Below are 13062 nucleotides of genomic sequence, written 5' to 3'. Positions count from 1 at the left end.
ATACTTGCTCCAACAGAACAAAAGTGTTTTGTTTTTTTTAAACAATGTTGCAAAACCCAGGATTCCTTGTTTCTAAAATGCTGCTGCATGCCCCTGATTATATATAACTCTGAGAGCAGCACTTAACTAACTTGTATGTCTGTCGGGCCGCTAAGCCCCTAAAGCCTTACCATGTTGAAGTCCAGCCCATACTGTAAAGCAGGGACAATAATTAAGTTTGTATTTTCTTATCAGACACTTTATGTTGACAGTATGTACGTTGTGTGTTGATTTATTAGTAAAACGGCTGATTTTGCTTTGCTTCCATTTGTTACCCTGTGTTTCACACACACCGTTTTCACATGCCTCTTGTGATTTTATTTCCTTGATGATATAAAGAGTGGTTCATCTCAGAGCCCTTTAAGACATAACAATGTATGTCACACATACCCAACCACTAATAATCCTTGCATATCTATCTTGCAAGGAGCTCCTATTTTTTACAAACACTTTCCTTATATTTAATTCAGTTGTAGATCTATATCCCCCGGACCCCCCTTTCACTTTCAAATGCACCCCCACCACGTACAAATATTGATCTATAACTCCTCCTGGAGATCACATCGAAGTTGCATGAACAGGTGTTATTATAGCAGACAGACCACATTGCAGCAACTGATTTCAGTGGAAGGCTGGAAGTCGGTCCACATTGCAGATCTTTATGGATATTCAGCGTTACAATGCTTGGTTAAAAAATAGTGGGACTAAGATAATGCCAACGTTTTTGAAAACTGTGAGCAGTTACCATTCAGTTGCGCCAGGGCATTCCTTGCACCATAACCACTAAGGTTGATGTATTGGTTACAGTGGCAAGAATGCCTTAGTTCCCCCTACTTTGTATGAAGACAGTTTCTGTTTTGTTTGAATTCTTCCCTGGGACCAGCCAGGTGCTTCTTCCCTCAGAAAATGCCACTTGACCATTTTTCTCAGAGCGGTCATTTTAATTCCATTCATTTGGAAAGTGACACTTCCATTTTTTTTATTTTATTTATGTTTGTGCGCTTTGTGGTTTGTTTTGTGTTTATTTTTTCTCGCCCAAAATTACATTGCATGTTGATATGATATAGCTTCTTTGGCAGAATTTTGATTTAAGTTTTGTTGACATGAGATGGATGAGATGTCTTGCTGTAATTGACATCAGAAATGTCTGGATTCTGAATAGTGTATGATAAATGGCTTGTGTGGTCCTAAGGAATCATGGACATCAGATTCTATGCCAAGACCTCTGATTGATAAGCGGTTTGAAATTACAAGTCTGTAAATAATTGTAGCTTTATGCAGTCTTTGGCATTTTATGTTTGTTTGAACTAGCTACATCCTTTAAAACGATTTGTAAAAGAGCCAATGTAAAATAAGTGCCTATGTTTGAGCAAGCTGATTGGTGGAAAACATGTAGAGGGCAAAGGATACATTGCTGCTTTAATTAGTGACTTGGATTCATTAGGTCTGACCTCAGATATGTCATCCAGAAATGTATTTGGTGTACCTTGGATTTTTCTATAGAGAGAAAATAATTCCAAATGCATCCATTTATTTATTTTTTTGTTCCGTTGATCCTTGATTTAGTTATGTGTGTGTGGATTTGGAAATTTGTAACACGTTCCAGGTATGTGGAAGCTTAATAATAAGTTAGAAAATAGTTTGCACATGATTCCAGTATGGTTTGTCTAAAACACTGTATTCCAGTAGACTCCAATAGTGACTTTATAAGAACAGGCAATGGTTATTTTACCATTTATTCAGCTTGTGTTCAATAGTTTTGTCTTGTTTTTGGTTCTTTTTATTTGACATATTTTTCAGTCTTAGAAACAACTATTTGGTTCACATCTACGTGTTTTTTTTTTTCTGCTTGTCTTAAATCTAGGTCAGAATGGATTTTTTTGACTTGTTATCAAACCATCATTTGGATGGACAGTCTCGTTGGAGCAAACTAAAAGATAAAATAGAAAATGATTCCCGTTACAAAGCAGTAGAAAGCTCATCGGCAAGGGAAGAGCTATTTAAACAATATATTGAGAAGATAGTAAAGGTATGTTGTAACTTTTAGCTTCTAAATAGAAAATCCCATTAATCAAAGCCCATTAAACACCATGTTAATTAATTTTTTTGCTAAAGTATCTTTGTTATGAGTGGAGACTCGACACAGGTTAGTTGTTCACCCCCCTTCTACATCTGCTTTTTGCATTCAGATTGCCTTTTCTTTTGGACTGCTTTAGAATATGATATGCATGCACTATGTTGCTTGAATTTATACCCTTTTATATATATATATATATATATATATATATATATATATATATATATATTTTCCTCTTTTGCTGGCAAATACATTGTTCAATGTTAACATGCTCATTTCTTTAGATATGGAGATAAAACAGTCTGCGATTGATGTTCTCTGATTCTACGTTTCCACCCTCCAACTTTAACATAGTTAGGTTATTGCAAAATAGTTATTGTGAAGTTAATATCTTTTGCAAATTGCCCTTTTTCTTAATTTAAAAAAAGTTTTAGACTATTTTTGGTTCAGTTTTGAAATGTATTTTCAGTGGTGTATATAAAGTGAATCAATGCGATGTGATAAATATCAACTTTATACTTGATCTAGACTTTCTGGTGAAAAATCTCTGCTTGTTGTAGTTCATACCTGCAACTGTTTGCAAGAGAAGAGCTTCACATTTCACCTGCTTTTTTGTATTCATCCATGTCATGAACGGTCAAAAGGGTGTTGATTTATAAATCCCTCCTCCCCCCCAAAATATTAAAAGCTACTACTTAGCTTTGATTTGAATTTGTGTTTTTAGTTAAAGTGTAACACATTTCTAAACAAAATAACTCTTGCCATTACTAGTAATATCTAGATGTTTTAGTGATTTAGAATTTATTTTTTAATAAAAATTTTTTTAATTCGGATGATGTAAGTGTCACACTGTAACATTTTGTATTTTATTACATCCTATTGTTCCTCCTTTGGTCTATAGTATTTAGATTTGAACTTATATCTAATTTACCTTGTGTCTTATACAAACGAATCACTGAAATGAAAGCACGTTTCAATATAATTTATGCAGTTTGTGGCACTTTGTACCATTTACTATCCTACCTAATTTTATATTGCTTGTTATACTTTTCCTTCTCCAATTTCCCAGCTTTGTATCTGAAATCATAAACATCCAGTCAAGATTATCAGTGTCTCCCACAAGCCCCCAACACTATGCAATTAATCGTGTTGTCTTGGGAAAATGTTGTATCTATTTGTCTCATCTTTCATCATTTTAACTGTCCAATGTTGCCAAACACAAATTACATTCCTTGTTCAATCTGTTTGGAGTAACGCTTATCTGTATCCATTTTTTTCCCCTCAAAGCTCCCTAAACCTCCTTTATAGTTGATGCCCCTCTAACATGAGGTTTTTATTCGTTTATCAAATAGTTCACCAAATATAATCTGCCAGGGCATTTTGGAAGTGTTTTATTTGTTTAATTGGGGCTTTTAAAGTGTCAATCTTAGTGTCTTAATTTTTCATTATTGCAGCATTTGGGGTGTAGAGCAGTGCTCCTCAACCCTATTTTCAAGGCACACCTAACAGTCCAGGATTTAGGGATTGCCCAGGTGTGTTAAAGGTGTTTTAATAAAAAAAGGTTTTTTTTAAAGGTATTTTTTTTTTACATTTTTTATTATTTTCTTCTTCTTCTTCTATACACTTTAGACACACCGGTTAATCTCTAAATCCTGGACTGTTAGATATGCCTTGAAGATAGGGTTGAGGAGCACTGGTGTAGAGTACTCTACGCCCACCTGTAGCTCAGAGATGTGCTTATAACGGCAGCAGTTGGTGTTATTAGCCACTGTGTGCAGGGAAGGAAAGCTAGGTGAACCTTTAATTAACCTTAATAATGGACCCATGCTAGCAGCCTCTTTAGAAGAATTAAAAAAGAAAAGCTGCTTTGATTTTAAAATGGAAATGTCACTTCTCTCGATTTTTGTTATTTTTACTTACACTTACATTTGAAGCTATGTATTTGTGAGGTGTTAAAAATGACATTGAATATAGAAATTCACACATCTTGATGCTGTAACTGGGTGCCTCCATCTTGGCTCCTTTCCAGTTATTATTATAAGTTTTGTCTTTAGCAACTGGCAGTCGGCACAGACAAAGCATGCAGGTTAGAGGATAAAATGAAAGTGTCGTGTTAGTTTTTGTATTCCCCCCTCCTTCCTTTCATAATTTGCAGTGATTGCAATGATTTTGCCTTATTTAATCTTGAGTATAATAGGATTTGTTAATCATGAATGAAAAAAAGGCTAGCTTAAATTATGGTTCTGCCCATAAGCTGAAAAGTTTATTGTATTGCATCTGGTGTTTTGTGATATTTGGGGAGATATTTTTTTTTTTAATCTGACAGCACTATGAGCCCTTATTTAGTCTAGTCGTGGTTAGGTTGTAACAGGCTTAGAATTAACATTTCAGAACATAAGCAAGATGAGTACATAGGGCCAAAATTGGGGTCAGTTAAAGACACTTGTCAACAAGTAAGCAAATTACATGCTAAACAGTGATTGGTTCCTGATGGAAAAAGCTGCAACTGAATAACACTTAAAAGGTGTATTTCCTCTCCGTTCCACTTGTCACATTGAGGCCAGACTCTTTGTAACTTTATTACCTGATAATTAGTGAAGCTGATTACACTGCTCAGTAGAAAAAAAAATACTTTTTGAATCTGGTTTTTAGCATATTCAAAATACACATCCATTAGGCAACTTTAACAATTAAACCAAGCTTTAACATTTTGGTAAGCATCTTTATTAGCTTTAATTTATTTTTTTAAGCAAAAAGTTAAAACATTTTACACTAGAAATATCTTGTCGCGTCTATATCAACTGGTTTAATCTTTTACAATCAGCTAATTATTTTGGTTTCATTTGTGATGATGAATCTTGCGTAAAAGTGTCAATGCATTCATTAATAGTCGTCCTAAAAATCGCATTTCTAGTCATCCATTGTGATCTGATTTTAGGCCACTTGTTTTATCCCTACTCCTTGTACTATGACAAATAATGTGCTAAGCATTTGTGGTGGAAATCTTGAAAATTCAGAAGGAAAACTTTATAGAAAACTGAAGATCTGATGTGCAACATGTTTTGGAATGGTTAATATAGATTTGATGGGATTGAAGCAGATCATAAATGTTTAAATTTTCTACTAGCTTGGTGGTAGCAGGAATATTTAACATGAATTCACTTGTGATCTTAGAATTTAGATTCAGAAAAAGAGAAGGAGTTGGAAAGGCAAGCTCGGATCGAAGCAAGTTTACGTGAACGAGAACGGGAGGTGCAAAAAGCTCGATCAGAGCAAACAAAGGAGATTGACAGAGAGCGAGAGCAGCACAAGAGAGAAGAAGCCATTCAGAATTTCAAAGCTCTTCTTTCCGACATGGTAATATTTACATGTATATCTTTGCATGGACATCTTCTTGTACCAGACGAAATTCTTACTGCAAGGCTAATGCAAGCTATTTTTTCTGACTCGTAGCAACTTATTATTTACAGGCATTTTTCATGCTTCAAAATTATAAAAACATTGTACACTAGGTTATTATTATTTAACCAAAAATGATGAACACACACACACATTTTTAAATATACATAGGTAGCAATTAACAATTCAATACAACATATGGAGATATGGCGTAAAACATTCTGTCCCTTGTGTCTGGTGGAGAGTGCACTGTATCTGTGTGCTCCAGTGGATGAGACTGCTTCAGTTCCCTCTTTGTACTCCTGTGTGGCATGCCAAGTCTGCATAATATTTTAGGCCATAATACTTCTGGAACTTGTAAGTCTAAATGCCGCCAGCAAATAGAAGGGGAGGAGTGAAGTTGTCTCTGATGGCAGAGCCTACAGAGACAGTCTGCTTCCTTGAAAACTGGTCAGGAAAGATTGATCATTAGTACTGGCAGGAGGCAAATTATTGGTGCAAGGTCCCAGTGGGTTTGTGGAGATTTTTCATGTAGTCTTCCACAACTGTCAATATAAAATGTTAATTATAAAGTCTGCAAATTCACAATATCAAGATCAAATATGTATAATCACTACTATATGTGTGAAGATCAAATGTTTATAATAATCACTGTGTATAATAAGATCATGCATTTTTATCTGCATATTTTGGTTTAGTTTTCTCATACTTTTCTTTATATGCAACAAGACAATACTTTGGGTTATGTACAGTTTTAAAAGTGATTACTACTACGAATACCAAAAATAAGACCTTGAAGATAAGGCCAAGGACTAACGAAAGTATTTAGAAAATTGGGAAGACTCGATGGGGCGAATGGTTCTTATCTGCTGTCACAGTCTGTTTCTATGGTCTTATATTAATCTCCCCCCCTCATAAAACGCACTAGAAAACTAATCTATGTTCGGGAAAGTTTTTTTCAAACATAAATTTGTGGGATTCCATGCCCTAGTGAACTGGTCTATGTTCGGGGGAATGACCCCAAACGTAGAACTGCTTTCTAGCGCATGCTTGCAACTGGTTACCCCTGAAAAATGCACTAGGGCTTATTTTTGGGGGATGTCTTATTTCTGGAAAAAATGGTAGCAAGCATGTGCTAGAAAGCAGGTCTACGTTTGGGGTCATTTCACCGAACATAGACCAGTTCACTAGTGCATGGAATCCTGCAAATATATGTTCGAACAAACTTTCCCAAACATAGATTAGTTTACTTGCGAATGGAATCCAGCGAATCTATGTTTATGGAAAATTCACCGAACATAGATTAGTCATCTAGCAACTAGGCCTTATTTTCGGGTTAGGGCTTATATTATGATCATCCCCAGAAAATAAGCTAGGTATTATTTTCAGGGATTGTCTTATTTTCAGGGAAACCAGGGAGAAAAACATTTCAGAGAATGGAGTGTAAATTATTTATAAGTTCTGTGATCATGTGAACACACATATTCTAGACAAATAGTCCAAAGCATGTTTCTCAAGTGCTTTTTACTTCAATGTAGGTCCGATCGTCAGATGTTTCATGGTCTGATACAAGAAGAACATTGAGGAAAGATCACCGATGGGAGTCTGGCTCTTTACTAGAAAGGGAGGAGAAGGAAAAACTGTTCAATGAACACATAGATGCCCTTACTAAAAAGAAACGTGAACATTTTAGACAATTACTGGATGAAACCTATGCGGTAAGGTCTGCCAAACAGCCTTAAGTTTTAAATTAATGAAACCACTAGGAAAAATAAACATTTACTTATTCATACATCAATCTTGGTTTGAACGAGGCTGCCTCTAAAATGAACACATCTTCCTATTTGTGTACATAGATGATAGATTATTTGGGCTGAAGGTCCTTTCCTTATTTTACAATTAATTTAGATTTCTGTTTCATAATGCTGATTTTCAGATAACCTTAACATCTACATGGAAAGAGGTAAAGAAGATAATAAAAGAAGATCCTCGTTACATTAAGTTTTCTTCCAGTGACCGGGTAAGAAAAAAACTTTGTGTGAAATGTCAAAGGTTAAAAATCTAGTCCCATACAATGAGTTTGTTAGTAAAATATTTCTATTTTAAATTTAAGTGCACAAGACTGTCTCATTCATCTGTCTTTATATTACTAGTTGGGCTTCTTTTCCCATTTCCTTGAAATTCCCAGTCACGTGGCATGTTGATCATATTGAGTATTTTTTTTTTTTTTTAAATGTGTGTTTTAGTTTTTAAAGATCTTCAGTGTAACAATACATATAAAAAACATAATTTGACCTAATCGATTTGAAGTTGTGTACACCATTCATATAAATAAGATATAGAATAAGTAGATACGTCATAAAAATTATTTAAGAACAAATGTGTGAAGTATATCTCCTCTGTTGTTTTTTTGTTTTTGTTTTTTCGTTTTTTCTTGAATGCTCAATATAGCTATTGGGTAGGATGATGAATATATTCTTTGATTTCTTACTTGGGGCCCGCTGGTCACCACTTCCTGCCTCCACTACGAACACCGGAGAGCCAGATATGCCTGAGCAGGAAATTATTTTACATCTCGTAAACTAAGCCCTGCGTGTCTTAGTAGCTTCTGGCTTCCCGGCATTCGTAGGGAAGGAAGGGAGCGGCGCTTGGCAGAACCCAGGTAAGAAACTGTTCAAAAACGTCTCAGCTATGTACAGTGAGGTGGCACTAGGGCACCCCCTGGTACTATAACAACTACAGCAAGCTCAATTCTTTCCTCCTTCCCTTTCTTTATAGAAAAGACAGAGAGAATTTGAAGAATATATCCGAGATAAGCATATTACTGCCAAAGCGGATTTCAGGACGTTATTGAAGGAAACAAAATTTATCACATACAGGTTTGTTTGTTTTGAAGTGAATATCAGCATTGTGCCCACTATTCCTCCTATTGCTGGTATATGGTATATAGTTTCCGATGTCACATCATTCATCGTACTGCATGTTGTCATGCTCATCGCATAGAAATATACTTTCTATAGCTGTGTATTAAAATCTTAAAACGTTTCAGACAATCACTGGATGAAACTTGTACAGTAATGTATTTTTTTATTTTATTTTTGCTCTATGCCCTAATGTGCTTGTAATTTTTTTTTTTTTTTATCTATTTGCAAAGTATTTGTACTTAAAGTTTAATAAATGGACTTGAAATATTTTTTATTCTATGTATTTATCTGTTTCATAGCAATTGCAAGGAAGGCAACACCACATTTGCATTAGTCCATCTAAAGTTTACTAACCCCACTTTTGTTAATTTTATCATTTATTACATTTCCCTGGTGTTATTTATTTTCTAATTATTTTGACTGCCTGCTAATGTACAGTAATAGCCAATGATACATTTCCACCTATTGTGAAACCACAGCTCCCAATATTGTTCCACAGCAACCAAAGGCCCTTGTGTAAGCCATCCCTAATGCACAATTCAAATCTGAGTGACTGGAACAAGAGACAGACAAGAAAACCTTTTCCCCACATTTTAGCTTACAGTGCTGCGTGATAAATTCTTGGTTCATTTATTTATCATATTGTGAGACAATATTGGAAAATAAAGCATGTTTGCAGCAGAAACAGTAGCTGCCTTTATTGCATGAAACAGTCACTTATTTTTTGTTTTAGGCCTGAAGTTACTACATTGTTTATTAAACAATATACTGACAAGTTCATTGTAAATATTTTTTTTTAAATGATAATGGTCTTCTTTAACGTGATGCAGCCACTGCTATAAAGTCCCCGTTAAATACGGTATATTTTTATTAGGAATGACTCATGCATACAAGAAAACCCTATAATCTATATCTCCAAACAGAACTTAATTCAGAGTTCTTCAGCAATATAATGGCCTGTGGTCATGATGTAGCTACAATCTCATATCATAGAGAGGAATCTCCTCCAAGAGGATTTATAACCTGAATAAAGGTTAGTAATGGACATTATTCATACATCTATAGTATGGTAAATCAATAATGACATTAGAGTTCATTTAGAGGTACGTGAATCTGTCATTATAAACTGACAGTGCCATTTTTTTAATCATCATTCTGAATGGTGTTTAGCATCTTCAAACATCCAAAAGGAGGAAAGGTTTTGCCCATTGATATCTTCCTTCCCAACAGCATCTGATAAAGTCGTCCTTTCCCCACCAAACCATTAGTAACCCATGAAGAGAATCACTCTCCTTTAGCATTCTTGTAGATCGGATTTCAACCTTCTAGGTATCTCTGAACAGCAATTTGTGTATAGAATAGCTGCTGTTATCCCCATTGTCTGGGCTTACACTTTTCATTTGCCTACTAGCCATTGTCAATTTGAAATTCAGCTCTGACAAGCCATACCTCCATTAGGTGCCAGGCTGTGGTTGGCCAGAGACCCGTATTAAGTGTTACAACAAAAAATTGTTTAACACTATGGAGGAGTAAGTTTCTGGCAGTACAAGCATTTGTTTTTAAAGGACCAGTTTTAACCAGGACTTTGTTATAGTTATACAAATCCTTGCCGTATGTAATGAAAAGATGTGGCATTTTTTTAAAATTAAGTATATACCTAAAAATGTGGCCCCTACTTTCACAGAACAGTAGAACCATCTGTCGTATTCATACACCTTTGGTCGGACTATGGTAAAATACGACCATTGGGCTCCTGCTTTACTCCCTGCTCAGAGCGATGATGTCAGCCAAACGAAATGCGAAATATTCCACACATTGTGCAGAATCAAGAGTGCTCTGCCTTAAGTCACTTTTCCTCTGTTAGTCTGTCTAACTGTTGGACTGAGTGCTCTTATCTGTGCTATGTACATTGACTAAAACACTGTATTGTACACATGCAGGAACAAGATTTATGCTCCATGCTTGCTCTTCATAAATCCTGAATGCGCTCAGAAGAAATAAGATTTTATTGCAACACACTGTGTATTAATTATAAAGGAACACTTTTTCCTTATCAAGTTGACAGCCTTAGAGGGCAATGAAGAAAATAATAGCAAAGCCAAACGTTCCAGTGGGTTAAAGAAAACTAAAGCAGCAAATGCAATATTTGACTAATTCGGTTCTTAATAAATTAAAATCTAGATTCTTTCAACTCCTGTTAAAACAGCATATGGCCACTTGGTAAGCTGTATTTAGAACTTTTATTATTCTGAACTGTATTACATTTTTTTTTCTGGTGGCAGGTTCCCTCTTTGTAAGCTTGTTTGTAGCCAGATAAAAGGTCCTGGAGTTGAGCCGTTGATCCTTATAAATTTGAAGGTGTAGCGATTCTATGCCAGCATAGAATGCGATTGCGGCATCGGGTTGCCAGATCCAAAACATTTTCTTGTACACAAATCATTTATACATATTAATGGGCATTACATAAGACGTGCCTTCCTGCAGCATGGAGAGTTCAAATGCTTTAGGTGGGAAATCACTTAATTAATCACACAAACTTAGTATTTTTAAGGCATTACCCATCGATAGAAAGTGCAGGGTATCCTGGAAAATATGATTCTGGCAATCCTACTCCTGTAATACAATTATATACTTTTTTTTTTTTTTTAATGATATTGAACAAACCTTAGCTTCTGTTGTGCTTTAGTCACAATCATATTCTACTGCTTCAAATTATGATCTTGTCTGTTTCAATATCACTGATTTAATTGCACTTCCTTTACAGATCTAAAAAGTTGGTCCAGGAGTCCGATCAGCATTTAAAGGATGTTGAGAAGATTTTGCAAAATGACAAACGATATCTAGTACTTGACTGCATTCCTGAAGAGAGACGTAAACTTATTGTATCCTATGTAGATGACCTTGACCGACGTGGCCCTCCTCCACCACCAACAGCTTCAGAGCCAGCAAGGAGATCCACAAAGTGATCACACAATTCTTTGAACAGACTGGTATTTGTCCACTCGTACTAACTGCATGAGCCACCTGCCATGTTTATATCGGTTGATTCTACTGAAACCAACTACAAAATCTGTGAGAAAAATAGTTAAAAAAAAAAAAAAAAAAAAAAAAGAAAGTCAAATACATAAACTCAAGGAGCAAAAATGAGCAACAGCAGCCTCGGCATATATGAACAGGAAATGGTTATCTTTACAACATTATGGAGTTGTAACCTAGTGTTTGTGTATCACAGCTGTCATATTTGCTTGATTCGCTTGTTTTTTTATCTCTCCCGACATTTATCAAGTAAGGTCTTATCTATGCCGATCCTCATGTACGGTATGTCTGTACCACAATTACGTTCCATTCAAATACTTTTTAAATGTCCATTTAGAAAAGACTTATCAACATGTATTATTTAAGCAATGAAAAATAGGTGTTCATGAGAGTATTTGACAGACATATCCTCCTGAAGGAGCAGGCACTGTGTTCCTGTATATTGACCTGCTTGAGCTCCAAAGATTGAGCCTTTAGATCAGGTGTAGATTATTCTCAAGCCCACTTTAAGAATATTATATGAGTACTAGATCACCCTTTCTCCAGGAAATGTTTCCGATTAGTTAAGACCGTAGTGAGAGGCCTTCATCCTTTGCTTCCAGTCCTAACTGGTAGCAAGTTTCTTGTATGAACGATTTGTTTCATTATTTTTTTTTTTTTTTATGTTTCATTTTTCTTTTATTTTTTTTTATTTGTTTTTATTTTTTAAAGCCATAAAGTGGTCTTCGTTATTTTTGGAATAGAGGGGAGAGTTACTCATGAGGGTAGGTCTTGTTAAATTGTTTGCTCCACTTTGAATGATCTTGTGTTTCTAAGGTTTTAATTTTAAAATGTTGGATTTGTTCAGTTTATGTATTTGAACACAATAAACCCTTTTTATATATGTGGATTGCAAATGACTGCTAAATGTGTTTGCCACACTAAATTCCAGTTGCGTTTACATTTTAAACTGTAAATACTGTGTTTTTGGAAGTCCTATCAAACCCACTAATGGGTGTACATATTTTGTATTTTTGGGTGCTGCCATTGCTGCCATCCCAGTTGTATGTATTTTTTTTTTAACTGACCATGATATGAAGAACGATCGGCAAGATCACCAAGAATTACTGAAAAATATGGTATATAGCAAAAGAAAAATAACAGAGGCCATTGTTGTATATTATAGATGTTTTTTCTGTCAACTTGTTTCTCATTGTTCATAATGAAAAGTATTCACCCTTAGTGGTGGCAGCAACTACATTTATTGTAATCAATAAAAAAAAATATACCACCTGGTCGGTTAGGTCTGTGTAGACAATGCATGTCCATCTCGTACAATGCAAGTTAGTTCAAAGTGTTAGTGAAATGGACACCACAATGCACACATCACTATAGATTTTTTTTTTTTTTATATATATATTTAATCTTTATTGAAAATTTTTTTTATTTTTTTTTGTAAAAGTATTCACATACAATATTACAAGAGAAAATAGAAAGACATGAGGTAAATATAAAAACATTACAATTCATTATATTTAAACAGTTATTTTGACAAGGGAGAGAAATTTTAAGTTCATATAATCAATCTTGAGAACCCTCTTTACTTTA

General features: G+C 34.9%; 1 protein-coding gene across 5 annotated transcripts in view; it reads left to right on the top strand.

Annotated features, from left to right (window-relative positions):
• TCERG1 (transcription elongation regulator 1) overlaps positions 1-12358 on the top strand; it is a 48336-nt gene extending 35978 nt beyond the window's left edge. For 4 of the 5 annotated variants that reach the window (XM_063447380.1, XM_063447379.1, XM_063447378.1 and 1 more), the window contains 6 exons: positions 1904-2068; positions 5291-5473; positions 7054-7233; positions 7452-7535; positions 8294-8394; positions 11204-12358. In XM_063447380.1, the coding sequence (XP_063303450.1) occupies positions 1904-2068; positions 5291-5473; positions 7054-7233; positions 7452-7535; positions 8294-8394; positions 11204-11405 (915 nt within the window). In that variant the 3' untranslated portion in view covers positions 11406-12358. The remainder of the gene's footprint in view (positions 1-1903; positions 2069-5290; positions 5474-7053; positions 7234-7451; positions 7536-8293; positions 8395-11203) is intronic. The other variant, XM_063447381.1, reaches the window with a different exon arrangement.
• Positions 12359-13062: the final 704 nt, after the last annotated feature.

Source organism: Pelobates fuscus, chromosome 3 (assembly GCF_036172605.1).
Source record: "Pelobates fuscus isolate aPelFus1 chromosome 3, aPelFus1.pri, whole genome shotgun sequence".
Classification (NCBI taxonomy): Eukaryota; Metazoa; Chordata; class Amphibia; order Anura; family Pelobatidae; genus Pelobates; species Pelobates fuscus.
Note: the sequence above shows the minus strand (reverse complement) of the source record. Positions and strands in the feature narration are given on the sequence as shown.